This window comes from Natrix helvetica (assembly GCF_964273705.1).
Source record: "Natrix helvetica genome assembly, chromosome: 1".
In the NCBI taxonomy this organism is placed as follows: domain Eukaryota; kingdom Metazoa; phylum Chordata; class Lepidosauria; order Squamata; family Natricidae; genus Natrix; species Natrix helvetica.
In genome coordinates this window covers 15971008-15991007 of record NC_138548.1, presented here as the reverse complement: position 1 = coordinate 15991007, position 20000 = coordinate 15971008, and the positions used below count along the sequence as shown (strand labels likewise).

Below are 20000 nucleotides of genomic sequence, written 5' to 3'. Positions count from 1 at the left end.
GAGCCCAATATACAAATATAATATCTAAAGCAGGGGTGTCCAAACTTGGGAACTTTAAGACTTGTGGACTTCAACTCCCAGAATTCCCCAGCCAGCCATGCTGGGAGTTGAAATCCACAAGTCTTAAAAGTTCCCAAGTTTGGACACCCCTGATCTAAAGGATACATTAAAAAGCTTGGGCATTTTTCTAGCAATGCCCCACTACAGAATCTACAGAAAATGAAATGAAATGAAGATAAAGGTTTCCCTCCGCACATATGTGCTAGTCGTTCCTGACTCTAGGGGGCGGTGCTCATCTCCGTTTCAAAGCCGAAGAGCCAGCGCTCTCTGAAGACGTCTCCGTGGTCATGTGGCCGGCATGACTAAACGCCAAAGGCGCACGGAACGCTGTTACCTTCCCACCAAGGTGATTCCTAGTTTTCTACTTGCATTTTTTACATGATTTTGAACTGCTAGGTTGGCAAAAGCTGGGACAAGTAATGGGAGCTCACTCCGTTATGCAGCGTTAGGGATGGACTACCGACCTTTCTGATCGACAAGCTCAGCTTCTGTAGCCACTGGGCCACCGCGTCCCTCATCTAAAAATAGAAGATAAAAATTATGGTTTCATTCCATGTCACCTTCCTATTCATATTCATTCTTTTAGCTCGTATTATTGTACTCTCCTTTATTGTTTCATTGCTTTTGCTACTGTTATCTTAACATTTTCATTATTTTTTTCCGTTTTACGGTTGTAAGCCACGACGAGATGGGCAGCAAATACATTTATCAAATAAATAAATTTAACAAATTCATAAACCCAGAACTAATGAAAGCATCCAAGGGTGGCAATTTAAGATAGACCTCAAATTATGGCTGGTCATTTAACAACTGTTCAAAGTTATGATGAGCCCCCACCCACCCAAAGCTACTTATTATCTGATTTTGAAGTTATGATATTCTTTCCTCCTCCTGCAGTCAAATGATCATATTTTGGCTTCTCAGATATTAGTCTTCATGTATGGCTAGATACAGTGCCTGGGGCAAGTAATTACAATTTACTAAGGTTTTGCTGGAAAATGGCATTTATTTCAGTGGTGGGATTCAACTTTTTTTACTACCGGTTCTGTGGGCGTGGCTTGGTGGGCATGGCATGACATGGTGGGCGTGACAGGGGAAGGTTACTATAAAATCCCCATTTCCTCCCAATCAGCTGGGACTCCGAGACAAAGAATAGATGGGGCGGGGCCAGTCAGAGGTGGTATTTACCGGTTCTCCGAACTACTCAAACTTTCCGCTACCGGTTCTCCAGAACTGCTCAGAACCTACTGAATACCACCCCTGATTTACTTCCTGTTTCGGGCAAAACCCACCCAAGCTCCATTACGGTCCTTTCTCAAGGACTACTTGTACAACCACAACATACAATTAATCAGTGGAACAGCTTGCCTTCAGAAATCGTGGGCGCTGCATTGCTGGAGGTTTTTAAGAAAAGACTGGACAGTCACTTGTCTGAAATACGTTTCCCTGCTTGAGCAGGGGGCTGGACTAGAAGACCTCCCAGGTCCCTTCCAGCTCTATTCTATTCTAACACCTGAACGAGTCAAATACAATCAGATCGAAATACCTAGAATCATGGACCACTTCAACTGCTGCCTCACTACTTATTTTTAGTTTGATGAATTTAGATGCCCGTGATGGTGAACCTAAGGCCTGTGTGCCACAGGTGGCACGCAGAGCCCTCTCTGCAGGCACACGAGCCGCTGCCCCAGCTCAGCTCCACCGCGCATGCACATGTGCCTCCTGCCAGCCAGCTGGTTTTCGGGTCTCTGCTGCACATGTGTGGGGGCAGGGTGCATGCAGGTGTTGTGGCCCAGCAGCGGCCGGCTGAGCTGTTGGTGGACTCTGACAGCGAGGACCATTATGGGACTGCTCTGGAGGATGAAGAAGACTCTGGAAGGTGTTTGGAGTCAGAGCAGGAACTAGAGAGGCCTGTTGGCCACCAGGTGGCATGTGAGTCAGGGAGAGCAGTGAGGAGGAACAGAGGGAGGTTGTCTTTGATGTGCGTGTACGTAGAGCTGAGAAGAGAAAGGAACAGCTGTGGAGAAGACGTCATAGAAGGAAGTAAGGACAGCTGGCTAAGGGTGTGGCCCCTCCCAAAGAGTTTATAGGTGGAGTGACGGGAGGGGAATCTTGGCAGGAAACAACAGTCCATTTTACTAGCCATTGAGAAAGCATTCCGTAAGTCTAATCTTGATTTCTTGAAGATAGCTTTCTAGGCTCCTAGCCAAGGGGTGCTTTTATCTCTGTAATTAGTCATGGCACACAGCCAAGCCTGTGTCTGCATATTCATTGGAGTCACTGGACAGAACAGCGGGAGATGTGTGTGCATGCGTGGGAGGCAGGAATGCATGTATGGGGGCACATATGCGCATGCACAGGGGTTCATACGCATGTATGGGGGTACACGGGGTCATGCATGATATGGGGGTCACACACATGCACGAGGGGGCGTGCATGCATTGCATTACGGGTATGCATGCACGCACACATGCTCACTTTCAGCACTCTGCACTGAAAAGGTTAGCCACCACTGTTATATACCAACAAATCAGAAACATCCATAAGATGCCCATTCTCACGGTTCATAGAAGAAACCATAATGCAGGGTCTAGAAACTATAGCACTCCCATGCATACAACTAAAAGAATGGATCTGGTACGTATATGACACCTTCATCGTAATAAAAAAGGAACAACTGGAGAAGACATGAAGCAACCAACATCTTCAAAGGAATGAAATTCACAAGGGAAGAAGAAAACAACCCACTACCCTTCCTAGCTTCCTCATTAGCAGAGGAAATGCTGGCAAATTAGAAACACAAGTCTAGCAAGAAACATTACCACACCAAAATTCTGTAGAGATTTTGTCATCCAGGTCATGGTTGTCCCAAAGGTGCTTTTTCAGGAGGCAAATGGACTTTCTTGTTTTTTCTTTGAAGATGTTTCACTTCTCATCCAAGAAGCTTCTTCACCTTTGACAGGATAGTGGGGAATGGAAGGATTTACTGTATTTTTCAGAGTATAAGACACACTGGAGTATAAGACGCACCCAGATTTTGAAGAGGCAAATTTAAAAAAAAAGTTTTTGCACTCTGCAGACCTCCCCAAAATGGCCTGTTTTTCGCGAAAACGGGCCTGTTTTTCGTCAAAAAAAGGGCATGCATAGCCTTTAGGAGGCTTGTAGAGTACTCCTTGGGACTGGGGCCCCACAAAAAACAGCCTATTTTTTGCTCGTTTTTGCCCTCCCCAGCCCCCAGACCACTCTGAAAGCCTCCTAAAAGCTATGCACGGCCATTTTTGCAAAGGGGGTGGGGTTTCAGGTGGGTAAAAAGGCTGTATTCAGTGTATAAGACGCAAAAAAAATCGGTTTGGTCTTTTTGGAAATGGGTTTAATCTTTTTTTTTTTTTACTTTTGTGATGTGTGTTTTTAATGTTGTACGCCGCCCTGAGTCCTTTTGGAGAAGGGCGGCATATAAATCTAAATAAACCTAAACCTAAACCCAAATTTTCAGCCTCTTTTTTTGAGGGAAAAGGGTGCATCTTATACTCTGAAATATATGGTATATTCCTTGCATTTGTGACCCTAGGACACAGATAAACCTCCAGGGGGCCTCAATGACTCTCTAAAAGGATGCAAATGACCAGCTGTCTGCAAGGAATATAAATCCTTCCATTCCACACTATCCTGTCAGAGCTGAAGAAGCTTCTTGGATGAGAAGTGAAACATCCTCAAAAGAAAAAAGAAGAAAACCCAGTTGCCTCCTGAAAAAGCACCTTTGGGACATCATCCCTCACTAAACAAGGGTTCTGCTGCTATCAAATTAACAACCCTACCTCCAAAGAGGAGTTGTGTAAGAGCATTATTCAAATAAGCACAAACAAACTGCAGCAGCCGGAACCGCACAAACAGGAAAAAGATCACCTATTCAACAACATTTTCCAGAAAATGGATACCCACCCAACTTTATCAAAAAGTGTCCGACCACTACTGCACAATCAATGCAAACGATGAAAAGCACAACACTGTCATTTTTTAAAAATTTAACACATTTCTATAACTGCCCAGTTCAAATACAGTGACTCCAAAACATCCAAAACATGTCAGAAATAAATAACAGACTTTAAGGTTTTTGAATGCAGCTCAGAATCTGATAAGTCCAATGAAACTCTGAACATGAGGCTACTGACAATCAATTTTATTTTTCTGCAGAAAGCAAAACGGGGCGACCTTTAATCTCTCACCTTAAACAGAGCAGGCAGAGAGAGAAAAGCATATGCGTGCAAAAAAACCACCCTTTTTCTCAAACTTTTTACACAGCTCGCATAGATCATGATTGGTATAGAAACATAATTTCATATCCATGGTTCATGCAAACCTCATGATTTTTCTCAGCGCTCTGAAATCAAAGGACCTTAGAAGGGGAAAAGAATATATTTTCTGGCATATAACCCAGAGAGCTTTGTTAAGGAATGCTAGCTCACATTAAGTTGCTGAGAATACACTTTTTAAGTTACAGCAAACAGGCAGAATTCACATTTTGCATTTCACAAGTTACTTTAGCTAGGCTACCGTATTTTTCGGAGTATAAGATGCACCGGAGCACAAGACGCACGAAAGTTTTGAAGAGGCAAATTTAAAAAAAAAAAAGTTTTTGCACTCTGCAGACCTCCCAAAAACTGACCCGTTTTTTTTAAAAGGCATGAATAGCCTTTAAGAGGCTTGTAGAGTGCTCCTGGTGGTTGGGGGGGGGGGGGAATTGAGCAAAAAATGGCCAGTTTTTCGCTCATTTCTGCCCTCCCCAGCCCCCAGGAGCACTCTGAAAGCCTCCTACAGTAAGGTGACCAACTTTTTTACAATGAAAAGGAGGACAAATAAATTGGAAAAAATATATCGTAAATAAAAGAAATATTATATAATACACTAAAATATGATATATGCATAATAAAAACATTTGCAACATTTTATATTGTAATTATGCTTACATGCCTGTTAATTATTATTTAAATGAGTACTTTTCCAATGAATTAATATTTTTGTCAATGTATCATCTTCTAACAATATATTGGAAATATCTGAACAAGAAATATCCTTCATATTGAATTTTACGGCAAGTGCTGCAGCTAGAGTATCAACATTCAATCTCGATTTCTCACTTGTCCAAAAATCATTGGCAATTGAAAAAAACTCTTTCAACTGCTGCATTAGTTCCAGGACAGCACAACGTAAATTGAACAAGTATAAATAAATGTTCACATGGAATATGTTCATTTTTGAAATGGCTGAAAATATCCACCCATCTTTTTTCAATTTCAACGTGTTGATTTTCCCATTGTATTAATTTTTCAGAATTTAAATATACATTCAGTCTTCTAATTTCTTCAAAGAGACAATTGTCGTCTATTTTAATGTCTAGCATTTCTTTAGATAAAAATTCAACACAAGATTCAATATCTGTTCAATATACTTGCGATGAAGTAAAAAAAACACCATTAAAAACTGTTTAATAAAATACGTCACATAAAGCACAACAGATTAGCCTTCAAATATAAAAAAGGAGGACATGTAGCAGGACACTTTTCGAGGGAGGACAGAACTTACAAAAGAAGGACTGTCCTCCCTAAAGGAGGACGGTTGGTCACCTTACCTACAGGCTCTGCACGGCCATTTTGGTGACGGGGGCGGGGTTTCGGGAGGCAAAAAAAAATCTGTATTCAGTGTATAAGATACAGTCAGATTTTCAGCCTCTCTTTTGAGGGAAAAAGGTGCGTCTTATACTCTGAAAAATACGGTAGTTGGCAGGATTGAAATGCTACCGGTTCAGACCGGTTCACACAAACCAGTAGTAAAAATGCTCCCCTTTTGCCCAAACCGATAGTAAAAAAAATGCTACTGGTTTGGGCGAACTGATTTTTCCAACGATCAGCTGTGACGCGCGATTTATATTAGCTAGAAAGCAGGATTTCCTGCTTTCTAGCTAATATAAATTGCCTGGCATAGCAGATTCCCACCCACCCCCGCTGTTCGCTTACCTTTGCAGGCGTGCTCCGCGATGCGCAGAAGGTCCTGCCCATGCGCAGAGGTGGCGTGTGTGAGCGAAGCATGCGAGTGAGGTGTGTGTGTTCACGCAAATGCAAATTGCTACTGAACCTGTAGCAAAGGTAAGTGGATTTCACACACACACACACACACGGCCCAAGGACTTTATCTTTGCAGTTGGCACATTAGGTTACAATGGAGCTCCTCTCAGCAGCAATTAACAAAAGCTGAATTAGGTTATACTCTGTGTATGCTCTAATCCTTTCACAACCGTAGAGCTTCATCGTAGCACGTAACTAAAGCCGTTCAAAACATCCTAAGTAAAACACACCAACCCAGTAGCTCAAGCATAAAAATAGGAGTCATCTCCCACGCACAATGTGAGGATTGTAACAACCTCTGTTTTTATTTATTATATTTATTAAATTTATAGACCGTTTAGGAGAGACAGGCAGAAAATGAATAGAGTGCTTTAGTTTGTGATTAGAATGTGCTAATAGGGCACATTCATGAACACCAACTAGCCATCAGAAGGCACAGTGAAAACGCCATAATCTCACAACACAGAAGATCAGAACACATTCCCTCCTGCAGCAAGCAACCAGATAAGCAGAGATTAATACCAGACAAACAGTCAAGTAGAAAACAATACCCTAATCTTTATCTCAATCTTCCTTTAAAAAAAAGAAAGACATAGCCATATGTTTCAAACTATGCTATTATTTGGTGCTCCTAGTTCTTGAAACACGTAACTTCAGCCTAGAGAATTCTGGGAGTTCAAGTCCACACAACTTAAAATGACCAAGTTTGAGAAATGTTCATTTAAGGGTTCTTGAATCGCCACGTTCAATTTGGTGACTCCAAAGGCATTGATCTTTTGCTACCAGGATTCCTGCCTGACTTCCTTCTTGTGAGGAATTCTGGGAATTGAAGTTCAAAGTTCTTGGAGGACACCAGACTGGGTGTGGCTGTTCTGGAACAGCTGCATCTGTTCTGGAGAGTTCTATGGAAGCAGAATGCCCCACCTGGGCCCCCATTGTCTGGTCTGGGGATGTCATGCTCTGGAATAAGGAACGCAGCCAAGAATGGGTTGCGAAAGCCTCTCTATGGCCTTAGCAATTGTTCTGTTTCTTGAGCCTCGCCTTTCTCTGGCTTGCTTGCAGTGTGACCCCAATTTCGCCAGCCACTTTTCCTCTTATGCCCCAAAGTTGAGTCGCAAGTCTTGGGGCCTCGGTGTTGTGCCAGCGGCAGGACGCAGGCTGCGGGGCTGGGCTCAAGATACTCTTAAGGAATTGAACCTCAAGATTGCGCCCGACATCCGTGAGTTGCCTCCCAAGCAGGGCTGGCCCATATATTTATTTCTTCTGGGCATCAAACAAAGCTCAGTTCTAGATTCTCCAAACCAATGTATAACTAGGGTTGCCGACTCATTCTGGCTCATAGAACCAGGTTATTTGGTCCTCCCCTTCTCTCATGAGTCACTGGCTCTCTCTCTCCCCAATATGGTAGCCGAGTCGAAAAGGAGGCTTCACCAGTTGGATTTCTGTTTGTTGCAAGCTACCATATTTTTTAGAGTATAAGATGCTCCAAAGTATAAGATGCACCTAGCTTTTGGGGAGGAAAACAAGAAAAAAAAATCTGCCTTTGCCTCCCAGCAATTTGCCTCCTTGCAGCAAACAGCCAGTTTCAGTTCCAGCATAGCCTGATTAGCACAGGCAGCTGATTGTTGGACCTCCAGCTGTTTCAGTCTGCAGGGTTTTCCTTAACCTATTGCCACCTTCTATTGCACCCCATTTTCGGCTTCTGCCTCCACACGACCCATCTTTGATCTCTGTGCGCCCCATTTTCCATCCATTCCAGGCAACAGGGATCAAAATGGGCAGAAAACGGGGGCACAGAGGCCGAAAATGGGATGTAGAGGTGGAAAATAGGGCATGTGGATGGCGCACTAGGCAAAGGCAATCCTTGCAGCCCAAAACAGCTGATGGTCGGGAGGCCGATCCAACCAACAATCAGCTGCTTGTGCTAATCAGGCTGTGCTGAAGATGAAACTGAAACAGGCTGTTTGCTGTTTGCTGCAAGGAGGCAAATTGCTGGGAGGCAGAGGCCAAAGGATGGGGTGGATGTGTGGGCGGGCAGGGCTACATTTGGTGTATAAGACACACCCAAATTTTCACCCTCTTTGAGGGGGGAAAAAGTGCGTCCTATACTCTGAAAAATAGGTACTTAAGACATAACAAACCAGCTTAATCTGTATGAATGGGATGTTCTAAGCCAGTGGTCTCCAATTTTTCTGGCTTTGCAGACTGGCGGGTGAGAGGGGATGGTTCTCTGCGAGCGGCACGCGTGTGTGTGCAGCTTCATTTGCGTGAGTGGCGGGCAGCATGCCACCCACTCACACAAATGGAGCGGTGCACACACTTGCCCACTTTCTCTGTGTGCAAGTGGAGGAGTGCTTGCCTGCATTCGCCTGCCATTTCTGCCTCCCAGTTCTGAACGAGCTGCAGCCCAGTAGTGGTCCGTGGGCTGGGAGTTGGGGATCCCTGTTGACAGTTCAAGGTCTGGGACTATCTGGAGCGTTCTTGCTGCCTGTTGAAATAGTCATTATTCTGCCTCTATAATACAAGATGCCTTTAATGGAATAATAGTTCAGCTTCTGGAACTCACTGCCACGAGAATGAGTTCCCTGAATTGGGAGAAAAGGAAGGTTTCAAGCAGTGGTGGGATTTGAATAATTTAACAACCGGGTTCTCTGCCCTACTGATTTTCTTCCAACAACCAGTTCGCCAAACTGCTCAGAAAGTTAACAACCGGTTCTCCGGAAGTGGTGCGAACCGACTGAATCCAACCACTGGTTCCAAGACAATAAGTAGCATACTGCCACTTTTATCAAGCACTGATTGATTGTAGATATTTCCCCAAGAAAATCTAGATGGAGATGAGTTGGATGTTTACAATTCTCTTGCTTTTTCTCCTTCCCCCAACCCAACCATCTCTCTCCAGCTGTAGAGAAGTTGCACACCATAGCTTCCACGGTGTATGGAAAACTTGATATGTTGTTCAAAAACCACACCTACAAACCAGGTAAATAGACAAGAGAGAGATTACTACAGTTCATGGTCATTTTCTTGCCTTCCTTGTGAATTACCTTTGCTATATTTAGTCATCAGGTAGATGCAAATGAGGGACACAGTGGCTCAGGGGCTTGTTGATCAGAAAAGTCGGCAGTTCGGCGGTTTGAACCCCTAGCGCCGCGTAACAGAATGAGCTCCGGTTACCTGTCCCAGCTTCTGCCAACCTAGCAGTTCGAAAGCATGTAAAAATGCAAGTAGAAAAATAGGGACCGCCTTTGGTGGGAAGGTAACAGGGTTCAATGCGCCTTCGACATTTAGTCATGCCAGCCACATGACCACAGAGACGTCTTCGGACAGTGCTGGCTCTTCGGCTTTGAAATGGAGATAAGCATCGCCCCCTAGAGTCAGGAACGACTAGTACACTTGTGCGAGGGGAACCTTTACCTTAGATGCAAATGCTTTTACTTGGATTGGTATGAAATTTACTTAACTCACCTTTCAATTCACCTGCTCCCCTTCTGTCTGTGTGTATTCACTTTAAGCTGTTTTTCTCTTGTCTTCTTGGGTTTGCAAGACACACAGAACAACAAGCTAGCCTCCTGTGCAAATTCAAACCAGGGGTCCTCAACTTACAACAGTTCATTTAGTGACCGTTCAAAATTATAATGGCACTGAAAAAAGTGACTTATGATCTTTTTTTCACACCTACAACCATTGCAGCATCCCCATGGTTACATGATCAAAATTCAGAGGCTTGGTAATTGGTTCATATTTATGACGGTTGAGGTGTCATGGGGTCATGTGATCCGCTTTTGCGACCTTCTGACAAACAAAGTCTTAAAGCTGTCAAGTTTGAACATCCCTGGGGTTTTTTTTTCCTATAGGGTTAGGGGTGCAAGGGACTTGTAACTTGACAGCTTTAAGACTGAGTTCAATGCCAGAGTTCCTGAGCCAACTTGACAGCTTTAAGACTTGCACACTTCAGTGCCAGAGTTCCTGAGCCAACATGACTGGAGGAGGAATTCTGGGAGTTGAAGTCCACAAGTCTTAAAGCTGTCAAGTTTGAACATCCCTGGGTTTTTTTTTTAAAGGGTTAGGGGTGCAAGGGCCTTGTAACTTGACAGTTTTAAGACTTGCGTGCTTCAATGCCAGAGTTTCTGAGCCAACATTTTGGTTGCTAAACAAGAGCGTTGTTAAGTGAGTTTCACCACATTTTACAATTTGGCCACGTCCACCCAGCCACATGATTTCCAAGCCACTCCCACCTGGTCACATGACTGCCAAGCCACTCCCACAAAGCAGGCCACACCTACGGAAGAGGTTCTAAAATTTTTTGAAACCCACCACTGGTGCGCATGTATGCGCAGTACGTGTGCCCAAGGTGGATGCCCAGCCCTGTGGCAGCATACCAGTTGCGACGGGATCCGGAACCCACCACTGGTCCGCGCATGTCTGTGCATGCACGCATTTGCACATGCACGGACCTTTCAGTTTGGGCATACACGCACACACAGTTTGGGCATGGTGTCTAAAAGGTTTGCCCTCACTGGCTTAGAATTTAGAGTGTCTTGGTTTCTAGCCTAGAAGTCCAAAATTAACTGCGATATTTCTATTAAATTCAAATAGTAAAAAATCCTGCCATTCTCAAGGGTTGCTATTTCATAACCTGAGTGGTTTAAAGAGGTTTGGATTTTTTTTCCTACCTGGAATTATAATTGAAACATCATACTAGAATTCGCAGAATGAGAACAGAAATGACAGTGGAACAGTAATGCTTAAAAAAAGAGAATAGATAGAGAAATCGCATATAGGTACAGCATTGTGTTAAGTCAAAACAAATAAATCATATTATGGCTCAGTATGGAGTGTAATCTCAGCCATTATCTCCCTAAATCAAGGGGATTTTATAAATCCAGTGGCTGAATTGTCCAAATTCTGGGAGATCCTAAAATCCTATGATCCAAATATATTCTGCATATTTACTAATCCATTTACATTTCAGCAGAGCTGTCCCCAAACATTCATGCATTGGATTGCTTGGCATCAACCACTGAGTCATGTCAGTCACTTGCCATTCTATGGATCAGAATTCTCCATGCCCCACTACTTGCACTTCCTCCTTCAGATCCTCTATGTCAGGGGTGTCAAACTCAAGGCTCAAGGATCCGGCCCATAGGATGCTTAGATCTGGCCGGCGGGGCTGCCCTGGAAACAGTGAAGGACCAGCCCGCAGTGCCTCTGCCAGCGAAAGCGGGCTCCCAATTTCCATTTTCAGCTGGAACGGCCTCTTGCAACCCTCTGCCAGCGAAAACAGAGGGCTACGTACGAGCTCCGTTTTTGCTGGCAGAGGGCTGCAGGAGGCTGTCCCAGCCGAAAATGGAGTTTGGGAGCCCACTTTTGCTGGCAGAGTATTTAGGCCGCCACAGGCGCCCCGGACATGAGTGACGTCATGCTGGCCACACCCACCCTGGCCACACCCACCCCAGCCCCCTGAGGTCAAACACCACCCTGATGCGGCCCTCCATGAAATCGAGTTTGACACCTCTGCTCTATGGTCATCCCAGTGTCATCCTTTATAGCATCCAATCAAGGTACAAGGGTGTTTCCCTTCTCTTTTTTCCACTGATCACTTCCAACATGATTGACTTTTTGAGTGAGTCAGTTCACATGGCATGGCCAAAGTATGATAACCTTTTGTTTGATGAATTTGAGTTATTTTTGGGGAGGTATGGTCTAGAACCGGGATAGTGAACCTATGGCATGCGTGCCACAGGTGGCACGTGGAGCCATTTGTTAAGCATGCTAAAAATGGGGGGTTGCGGCTGTCATGCGTGCATGTGCGATGGGGGGGTCGCACATTATGGGTGAGGCATGCCTGTGCACGACCCCCCTGTGCTCCTCCCGCTTAGGGCACGCGAGCCAAAAAAGGTTCACCATCGCTGGTCTAGAATAAAAATGGCTAACTTGTTTGTCATTGCATGCTGAAAGCAAGCAAGCATGTGCGACAGAGCGCACTCACGTACTCTCACCCATAATGCAATGGGCGTGTGAGACCCTGCATGCGCCCTGCCATCCCTGTGCATGCACAAGTGCTACCCAATGCTCCTCCTCCCCCCTGCACATGCACATGTGACCAGGGGTGAGTTCCCACCAGCATTACTACCGGTTCGATGCGCATATTGTTTTGTGCACGCTCACTTTGCTAGTGCGCACACCAAACACATGTTCTGCACACATGTGCACTTGCACCTCAAAAGATCTGCGCAGGCGCACATTAGAAAAAGAAAAAAAATCACATTTTTTTCAATGAAGATAGTTCTGTGCTTATGCAGAATAGAAAATCAAGATGGCAATGCCGAGGATAGAACTGGTTCGGGCACGTGTCTGGCCAAGTCATTACCTACTCAGCCGAACTGGGCTGAACCGGTAGGAACCAACATCTACGCTTGACCCCTTTTGCTTTCCCTGCTCCCCCGCGCATGTGTGGCAGAGACACAAAAACCATCTGGCCGGTGGGAGGCGCGCGTGTGTGGAGTTGAGCTGTGGCAATGGCTCGCGTGCCCGCAGAGCGGGTTCCATGTGCCACCTGTGGCACCTGTGCCATAGGTTCACCATCACGGGTCTAGGACTTTGTTGCAGTCTATGGTAATGATTGTCTCCAGCACCGCAGTTCAAAGCCTTCCACCCTTCTCCCATCTGCCTTTTTCTGAGTCCAGGTTTCGCAGCCATCAATAGCAATTGGAAAAAAGTATTCTGTTGACTAATTGCATTTGGTTGGGTGGCTGATAGCTTGACAATAATGCTGGTTTGTTGTTCTGTTCTCATATTTCTGACCTGTTGGATCTCTTGGTTTCCCAGGTGATCTTCCCAAAAAACTGGACTCTGTTTTTGAAGAACAAATCAGAATGCTACAGGACGCTATTGTTGAAAGTGAGTTTTCCTTCTTCTATTCTGAATTAGTTTGATAGCTGATGGGAATGCCTCTTATAAGGCAGGGCCTGCTGTAGCATGGACACATGAAGTGGAGATGCCTCTTCTAAAATTGAGCATCCTCTAATGCCAGGCCAGTGGAATCTCCCAAAACGGGTTGCTGATCAGCCCCTTCTTCTAAGATGGCACCGGGTGGGTATGTTTCCCTTAAATAGAGCAACCGGCAATAGCTCTTCAAAGATGAAATCTCTTTTGATGTGGCGGTTGGTGAGAATGCTTCTTCCAAGGTAAAATTTATTGAAGATAGTTCCAATAAATGTAACTGAAAATCACGAATCTTCTGCCTGTTGAGCGGTTCCACAGTTACCTTAACAGTGGTGGGATTCAAAAGTTTTACTACCAGTTCTGTGGGTGTGGCTTTGTGGGCGTGGTGTGGCTTTGTGGGCGTGGCAGGGGAAGGACACTGCAAAATCCCCATTCCCACCCTACCCCACTAATCTGCTTTCCAGCTCCGTTCTCCTGTGCAGGGCAACAAAAGACGACCCAGCCGATCAGTTGGGACTCAGAAGGCAGCAAATAGTTTGGAGGCAGGGCCAGTCAGAGGTGGCATTTGCCGGTTCTCCGAACTAGTCAAAATTTCCGCTACCGGAAAGGATAAGGATATCCTTATCCTACAGGATAAGAAGGAGGGGGGGGGGCTGAAGGCTCCTCTGGGGACAGGGAGGAAGAAGCAATATCGAAAAGGCTCAGATCACAAAAATAAAAGTATTTGAAATAAATAGCAATTGGTGATACTCTAGAAAGTGACAAAGGAAAATGAATGAACACATGGTTAACATTATAGAATAAGATCTTGTTTTCTGCTTATCTTTTGTATTTTGTTTTTAAGATTGTAAAAACTGTGAGTGCTGGATGGGTTACTAACTCCAGTGTGGGAGCTGCCAAAAAATTTTGTGTACCCATTTACCTTTCCCTATATACGTGTAAAAACCAATAAAAATTTTTGGGAAAAAAAATTATTCTGCTACCGGTTTTCCAGAACCGGTCAGAACTGGCTGAATACCACCTCTGGTTACCTATCAAAAAACTTTTTTAAAAATTGCAGTGGTGCTTACTTCTGAGTAGATCCGCAAAGGAATACACAGTGAACGGATGGAATGCTTCAGCTTGGTTAATTGTTGAAATCTTTTTATCTTCTCTCTTAGGCAGAATCAAGTGCGAAAACCACTGCGGTAAGTGGGGGAGGAGAGACATCCTTTAAAACAATGGAGCGATTCTGAGTCCTCTCTCAGTTTCATTCGTGGTCTCCTCAGAACCATCTCGTGTCTGAAGGTTCAAATGGCACCTTTCTTGCCGTGATTCAGGAGACACGAATGAAGGCAAATATGCATGTCGCAGGATAATGTTGGAGGATCCAATCTGCGTTGGTCACTGGGACCAGAGGTTAAGTCTTCTGAGCTTTTGAACTCATGCTCGAGCCCGTCCTCCGTGAATTTCTCTCTCCCTTAGTTCAGAGGACAACCAAGAGGGGGGTTTAGTGGGGGCAGAGGTGGGTTCTGGCTTCTGCTACTGCCAGTTTGCTCAGGGATGCGCTTTAGGTGTGCATGCACTTGATGCATGCTACACACACATGCACAGTAGTAAAAAAATGCTTCTGCACATGCGCAGAAACAAAAAGACGCCACCGATAGAACCATTTCTGGGGCATGGCAGGCTGAGTTGCTATCTATTCGGCTGAACCAGTCCGAACCGGTAGGAACCCACCTCTGGGTGGGGGAGATACACAGAATTTCTCTCTCACCAGGATTTAATATTGATTTTTTTTGGATTTTTGCCTTGAGTCTGTTGCAGCCAGCGGTCTATAAAGCTAAAGGTAAAGATTCCCCTCGCACATATGTGCTAGTCGTTCCTGACTCTATGGGGCGGTGCTCATCACTGTTTCAAAGCCGAAGAGCTGAAGACGTCTCCATGGTCATGTGGCCGGCATGACTAAACGCTGAAGGCACACGGAATGCTGTTCCCTTCCCACCAAAGGTGGTCCCTATTTTTCTACTTGTATTTTTACATGCTTTCGAACTGCTCGGTTGGCAGAAGCTGGGACAAGTAACGGGACCTCACTCCGTTACGCGGCGCTAGGGATTCGAACCACCGAACTGCTGAACTTTCTGATCGACAAATTCAGCATCTTAGCCACTGAGCCACCACATTCCTCAGTGGTCTATAGGTCTGGTCAATGAATAGGCAAGCTAGGGTTTGATGACATTGGCAGTTGTTTTGGTTCAAGGGAGAGCATCTCACCTACCAACTCAGCTACAGGACATTGTAGATGTGAAGGTAAGAAGGTGCGTGGATGTATCCAGAGATGAAGGGTACCTGCAAGACTTGGTCAAAATAGTCAAGATGGAACAAATGATGCACCTAAAAAACAGGGACTGTTGGTCATAGATTGTGGCTACCATCTTGGGTTTTTTTGGCCACACTCTGTGGACATTCCTGGCAGGGATGTATGCCAGTGGTGGGTTGCTCCCAGTTTGGCCCAGATTAGGCGAACCATTCGTGGTGGCGGCGGGAGCTCCACCCACCCACCTGGATGCTTCTTGCACGTGCACAGAAATGTTGGGTGTGCACACAAGCATGTGAGCATGCATAAGCAAACTGGTAGTAAACAAAATTGAAACCCGCCACTGATGTATGCCTGTTGCCTGACCCCAGGTCCTTAAACCAAAGAGGTCTTTTGGGGGGATTCTGCTTCAGTGAACAGCCATAGTGATGCAGCTGCTTTAAGGAGTTCCAGAAAGGAGTTCCTGGGCCATGCCTTCTAAAGCAAGGATCTCCAACCTCGGCAACTTTAAGACTTGTGGACTTCAACTCCCAGAATTCCTCAGCCAGCTGGCTGAGGAATTCTGGGAGTTGAAGTCCACAAGTCTTAAAGTTGCCGAGGTTGGAGACCCTTGTTCTAAAGTACCTTCCACTCTTCAACCAAGCCCACTGCAGTGCCTTAACAGTTCTCCCTTCCACCTGAAAAAGATGAGCATTTAAGAAATACAAAATATAACAAACCAACCAACAGCTCTTCAAGATTCCAGAAAGCCTCTGTCTCCCAGCTCTCTAACGTTATTTGGTGTGTGGAATATTTATTCTTTTATCCAGCATAGTTTGCATGTATATGTGTGTGTGGGCGTGCCTGTGTATATTTGATTTGAAATATTATGTCTTTTCTTTTGGTGATTAATTCATTAGCCTTGTTTCTTCTTTTTCCAGGCGTAAACCACTATGAAGCTATCTCCTGTGAGACGTGCAATGCAACCAAACCAACTTGCTTTGGCTATAACTGCGAGTATGGATCATTTTTCCTTCCTTCCTTCCTTCCTTCCTTCCTTCCTTCCTTCCTTCCTTCCTTCCTTCCTTCCTTCCTTCCTTCTTCCCTCCCTCCCTCCTAATTGTTGAAAAGTTTGAACTTTAGGCCTGGCAAAGATAGCCCTTATTATAAACAATGATAAACAATATACAGTGAGAAAAATGGCATACTGTACGTGGACTAATATATTGTATATTTTGTGTTAATCTATTCTATCCCGCTACACTGTCAAACTATTTACTAAGTCTGCACTACTATTAATCTTCTCATCGTTCTATCAGTCATCACTTCCCACTTATGACTGTATGACTGTAACTTTGTTGCTTGTATTCTTACGATTTATATTGTGTTATTTTCTTTTCAGCCCCAAAATAAGCACCAGGTCTTATTTTCGGGGGGATGTCTTACCCACTTACCTTAGGACCACTGCAGCCATGACTCCTATGCCCTGACACCTGTTACGCCATTGCCCGACCATGCAGGAAGCTGTGTGGCGCATTGTGCCATTACGGAAGAGGTGGGCTCCTACTGATTCGGACCGGTTTGGCCGAGTAGGTAGTAACTCGGTCTGCCACACCCTCGAACCGGTTCTCTCCTTCTTGTTTTTTTGCTTCTGCGCATGTGCGGGCACAATTTTTGTTGTATTGCGCATGTGTGTGTAAGTGCGCGCAGCGCATCCCTGAGTGAACCGGCAGTAACAGCAGCTGGAAACCACCCCTGCATTGCGTGCCCCAGTGGCAGCCCCAGTGCATCTTTCCACAAGCAGCGGCAATGACACAATGCGCCACATGGTGTTTGGCCACGAGTTGCTGCAAGCGACTGCAGAAGAAGTCGGCCAATGGCACGACAGGTGTTGGAGCATGGGAGGCTTGGCTGCAACAGTCCTAATGTAATCGGGTGTGGGGCGCATGGGGCAGCTCCATCCTCCCACCCACACCCTAGCTTGATTTTTACGCCTGCACCTCGCCTCACCTCATACAACCAGACGATGGGAAGGGTATAACTAGGGCTTATTTTGGGAGGTAGGGCTTATATTAGGTGCAGGCATGAAAATCGGACTAGGGGTCGTATTTATGGGGGAACATGGTATATGTCCTTGCGATTTCTGTTAGGGATGTAACCCTGGTCTTGGCTTGGCAATGTATATAAGCCATGATTGTAACAAATGTATCTGTTACTTTAAATGCTAGAGAGATGTAATTGGTTGCTGTTACCTCAAGCAGCCATAAGAGGGAGCCAGAATGACTGTTAGCTCTCTGTTTGTTAGATGCTGATCGGATACTGTATCGTGAGTTACTGAGTCTTGCTACTGTTAGCTACTTTGTGTGTTAAACTAAGAATATTGATAACTGACTGACTGAACCGTGTATGACTTGGACTGTAAACTGAACTCTGAATACCTCTATATTTCCACATAGTAAACTACTATATTTTATACTATTCAGTGTCCCTGTATGCTGGTTTGTGTGTGTTCTTCCATACCACTCTCATTACGCTTCTCTGCACACTCGCTCTCCTAACGGGGAGCTTACTTACTTAACAATGTCCTTCTCGCTTACATTTCCACGTCTTGTGTTCCTTTTCTGCAGCTCCTCAGAAAAATGGAAAGAGGCCTTGAATGAACTCTATGACTATGTGTAAGTCTCATTGTATTATGTTCCAGTCACAAAATAAAACCTTGAAGGTTGAAGGCCAAAATGAACCTACAGTAGCCATAGCCAAAAGAAAGGATAGAAATGGCCAGTCCAAGGGAGACCTTAACATCTGGCAGCATCTCTTTGGATGGTCTGCAGTACTTCAAGGTCTCGGGTACCACCTGCAAACGGATCCTTTTGACTAGAGCTGTCAGGGATTGAACTCCTATTTCCTTTGTATTCATTTATTAATGATTGAACTTTTAACCCATCCTTATTTTGGGAGCTCAATGCCTCACAGGAGATGAGTTGATATGAGTGATCATCTCGTAACTCTCCAAACTCCTAGTTTAGACAACCAAATGTAGCCTAGGCACTAGGGCAGGGTTGTCAAACTCAAGGCCCGTGGGCTGGATCCCGCCCGTGGAGTGCTTAGATCTGGGCTGCGGGCCGCCCTGGAAGCAGCAAAGGACTGGCCTGCGGTGCCTCTGCCAGTGAAAACGGAGCTTGGAGCTCTGTTTTCACTGACAGAGAGTTGCAGGAAGCCATTGCAGCCAAAAATGGAGCTCGGGAGCCTGTTTTTGCTGGCAGAGTGCTCTGGCCACCACAGGTGCCCCCAACGTGAGTGATGTCGAGCTTGCCACACCCACCCTGGCCATGCTTCCCCCCTGCCCTGCCCCCTCCTGGAGGTCAAACACAACTCTGGGTCAGGCCTCAAATAATCCTAGGGGATTCAGATCTCCTCCTTAATTGGGCAACCAAGAGAATTGTTGAGTAAATCACGTTTAGAGTAGCCTGCAATGCAAGGACTATAGTTTGTCAAAATCATGCAGTGATTTCTATGGATCAACCAAGAGCACAACAAGCACTGTTAGCTTGAAATAGATCTATACTAGTCTCCCTTTATTTATTTATCAGCACAAATACAACACAAATATAAAAAGGCAACATTAAAAATAGGGTTTTCTGCCTGGATGGTCTCCTGCAGTGAGCTGATAGACAGAAAGAGGGAGTAGTGAGTTCCCTCCCATATTTGGGCATACCAGGGGTTGTAACACACATACATACATACATACATACATACATACATACATACATACATACATATTTATTGCTCATAAATAAATGAAGGGAGACTAGTATAGATCTATTTCAAACTATTTAGCTCTCATCAACTAGCCATACTCTTACTGGGATTGGAACTTGGGCTGTTTTTACATCTTAGGCACGTATATTAACCTCTAAGCCACAAGCTCTTCTCTTTTATCAGCTGAGCCAGGGGAATGATTAAGTGCTTCCCAGTATGCTCCCTCCCATATTTGGGCATACCAAGTGCTTTGACAAAAACACTTGATAAATAGATAGATAGATAGATAGATAGATAGATAGATAGAGATAGATAGATAGATAGATAGATAGATAGATACATACATACATACATACATACATACATACATACATACATACATACATACATACAAAAACATATATCCAACACCAACAAAAAAAGAAAGAAAGAAAGAAAAAAGAAAAAACATTGTGTATAAGGAAAGGCAAGAAAATGACCCAAACATCAAATAAATTTAACATTAAACATATAGATTCCACTCCTGGTGGATGCTGGAAAAAAAATAAAATAAAGAACAAAAACCCTGATGAATTCTTCTCCCCTTTACATAACGGATCTATACAATACAATACAATACAATAGTAGAGTTGGAAGGGACCTTGGAGGTCTTCTAGTCCAACCCCTTGCCTAGGCAGGAAACCCTATACCGTTTCAGACAAATAGCTATCCAACATCTTCTTAAAGACTTCCAGTGTTGGGGCATTCACAACTTCTGGAGGCAAGCTGTTCCACGGATTAATTGTTCTCACTGTCAGGAAATTTCTCCTCAGTTCTAAATTGCTTCTCTCCTTGATTAG

General features: G+C 44.8%; 1 protein-coding gene across 1 annotated transcript; it reads left to right on the top strand.

Annotated features, from left to right (window-relative positions):
* Nucleotides 1-342: 342 nt before the first annotated feature.
* Nucleotides 343-18081, top strand: IZUMO4 (IZUMO family member 4; the record flags this gene model as incomplete). Its single annotated transcript, XM_081939516.1, has 8 exons — nt 343-406; nt 6080-6200; nt 7242-7398; nt 9082-9162; nt 13011-13082; nt 14288-14314; nt 16344-16419; nt 18030-18081. Exons 2-8 carry the CDS (start codon nt 6171-6173, stop codon nt 18079-18081), a joined length of 495 nt encoding a protein of 164 aa, XP_081795642.1. The 5' UTR covers nt 343-406; nt 6080-6170.
* Nucleotides 18082-20000: the final 1919 nt, after the last annotated feature.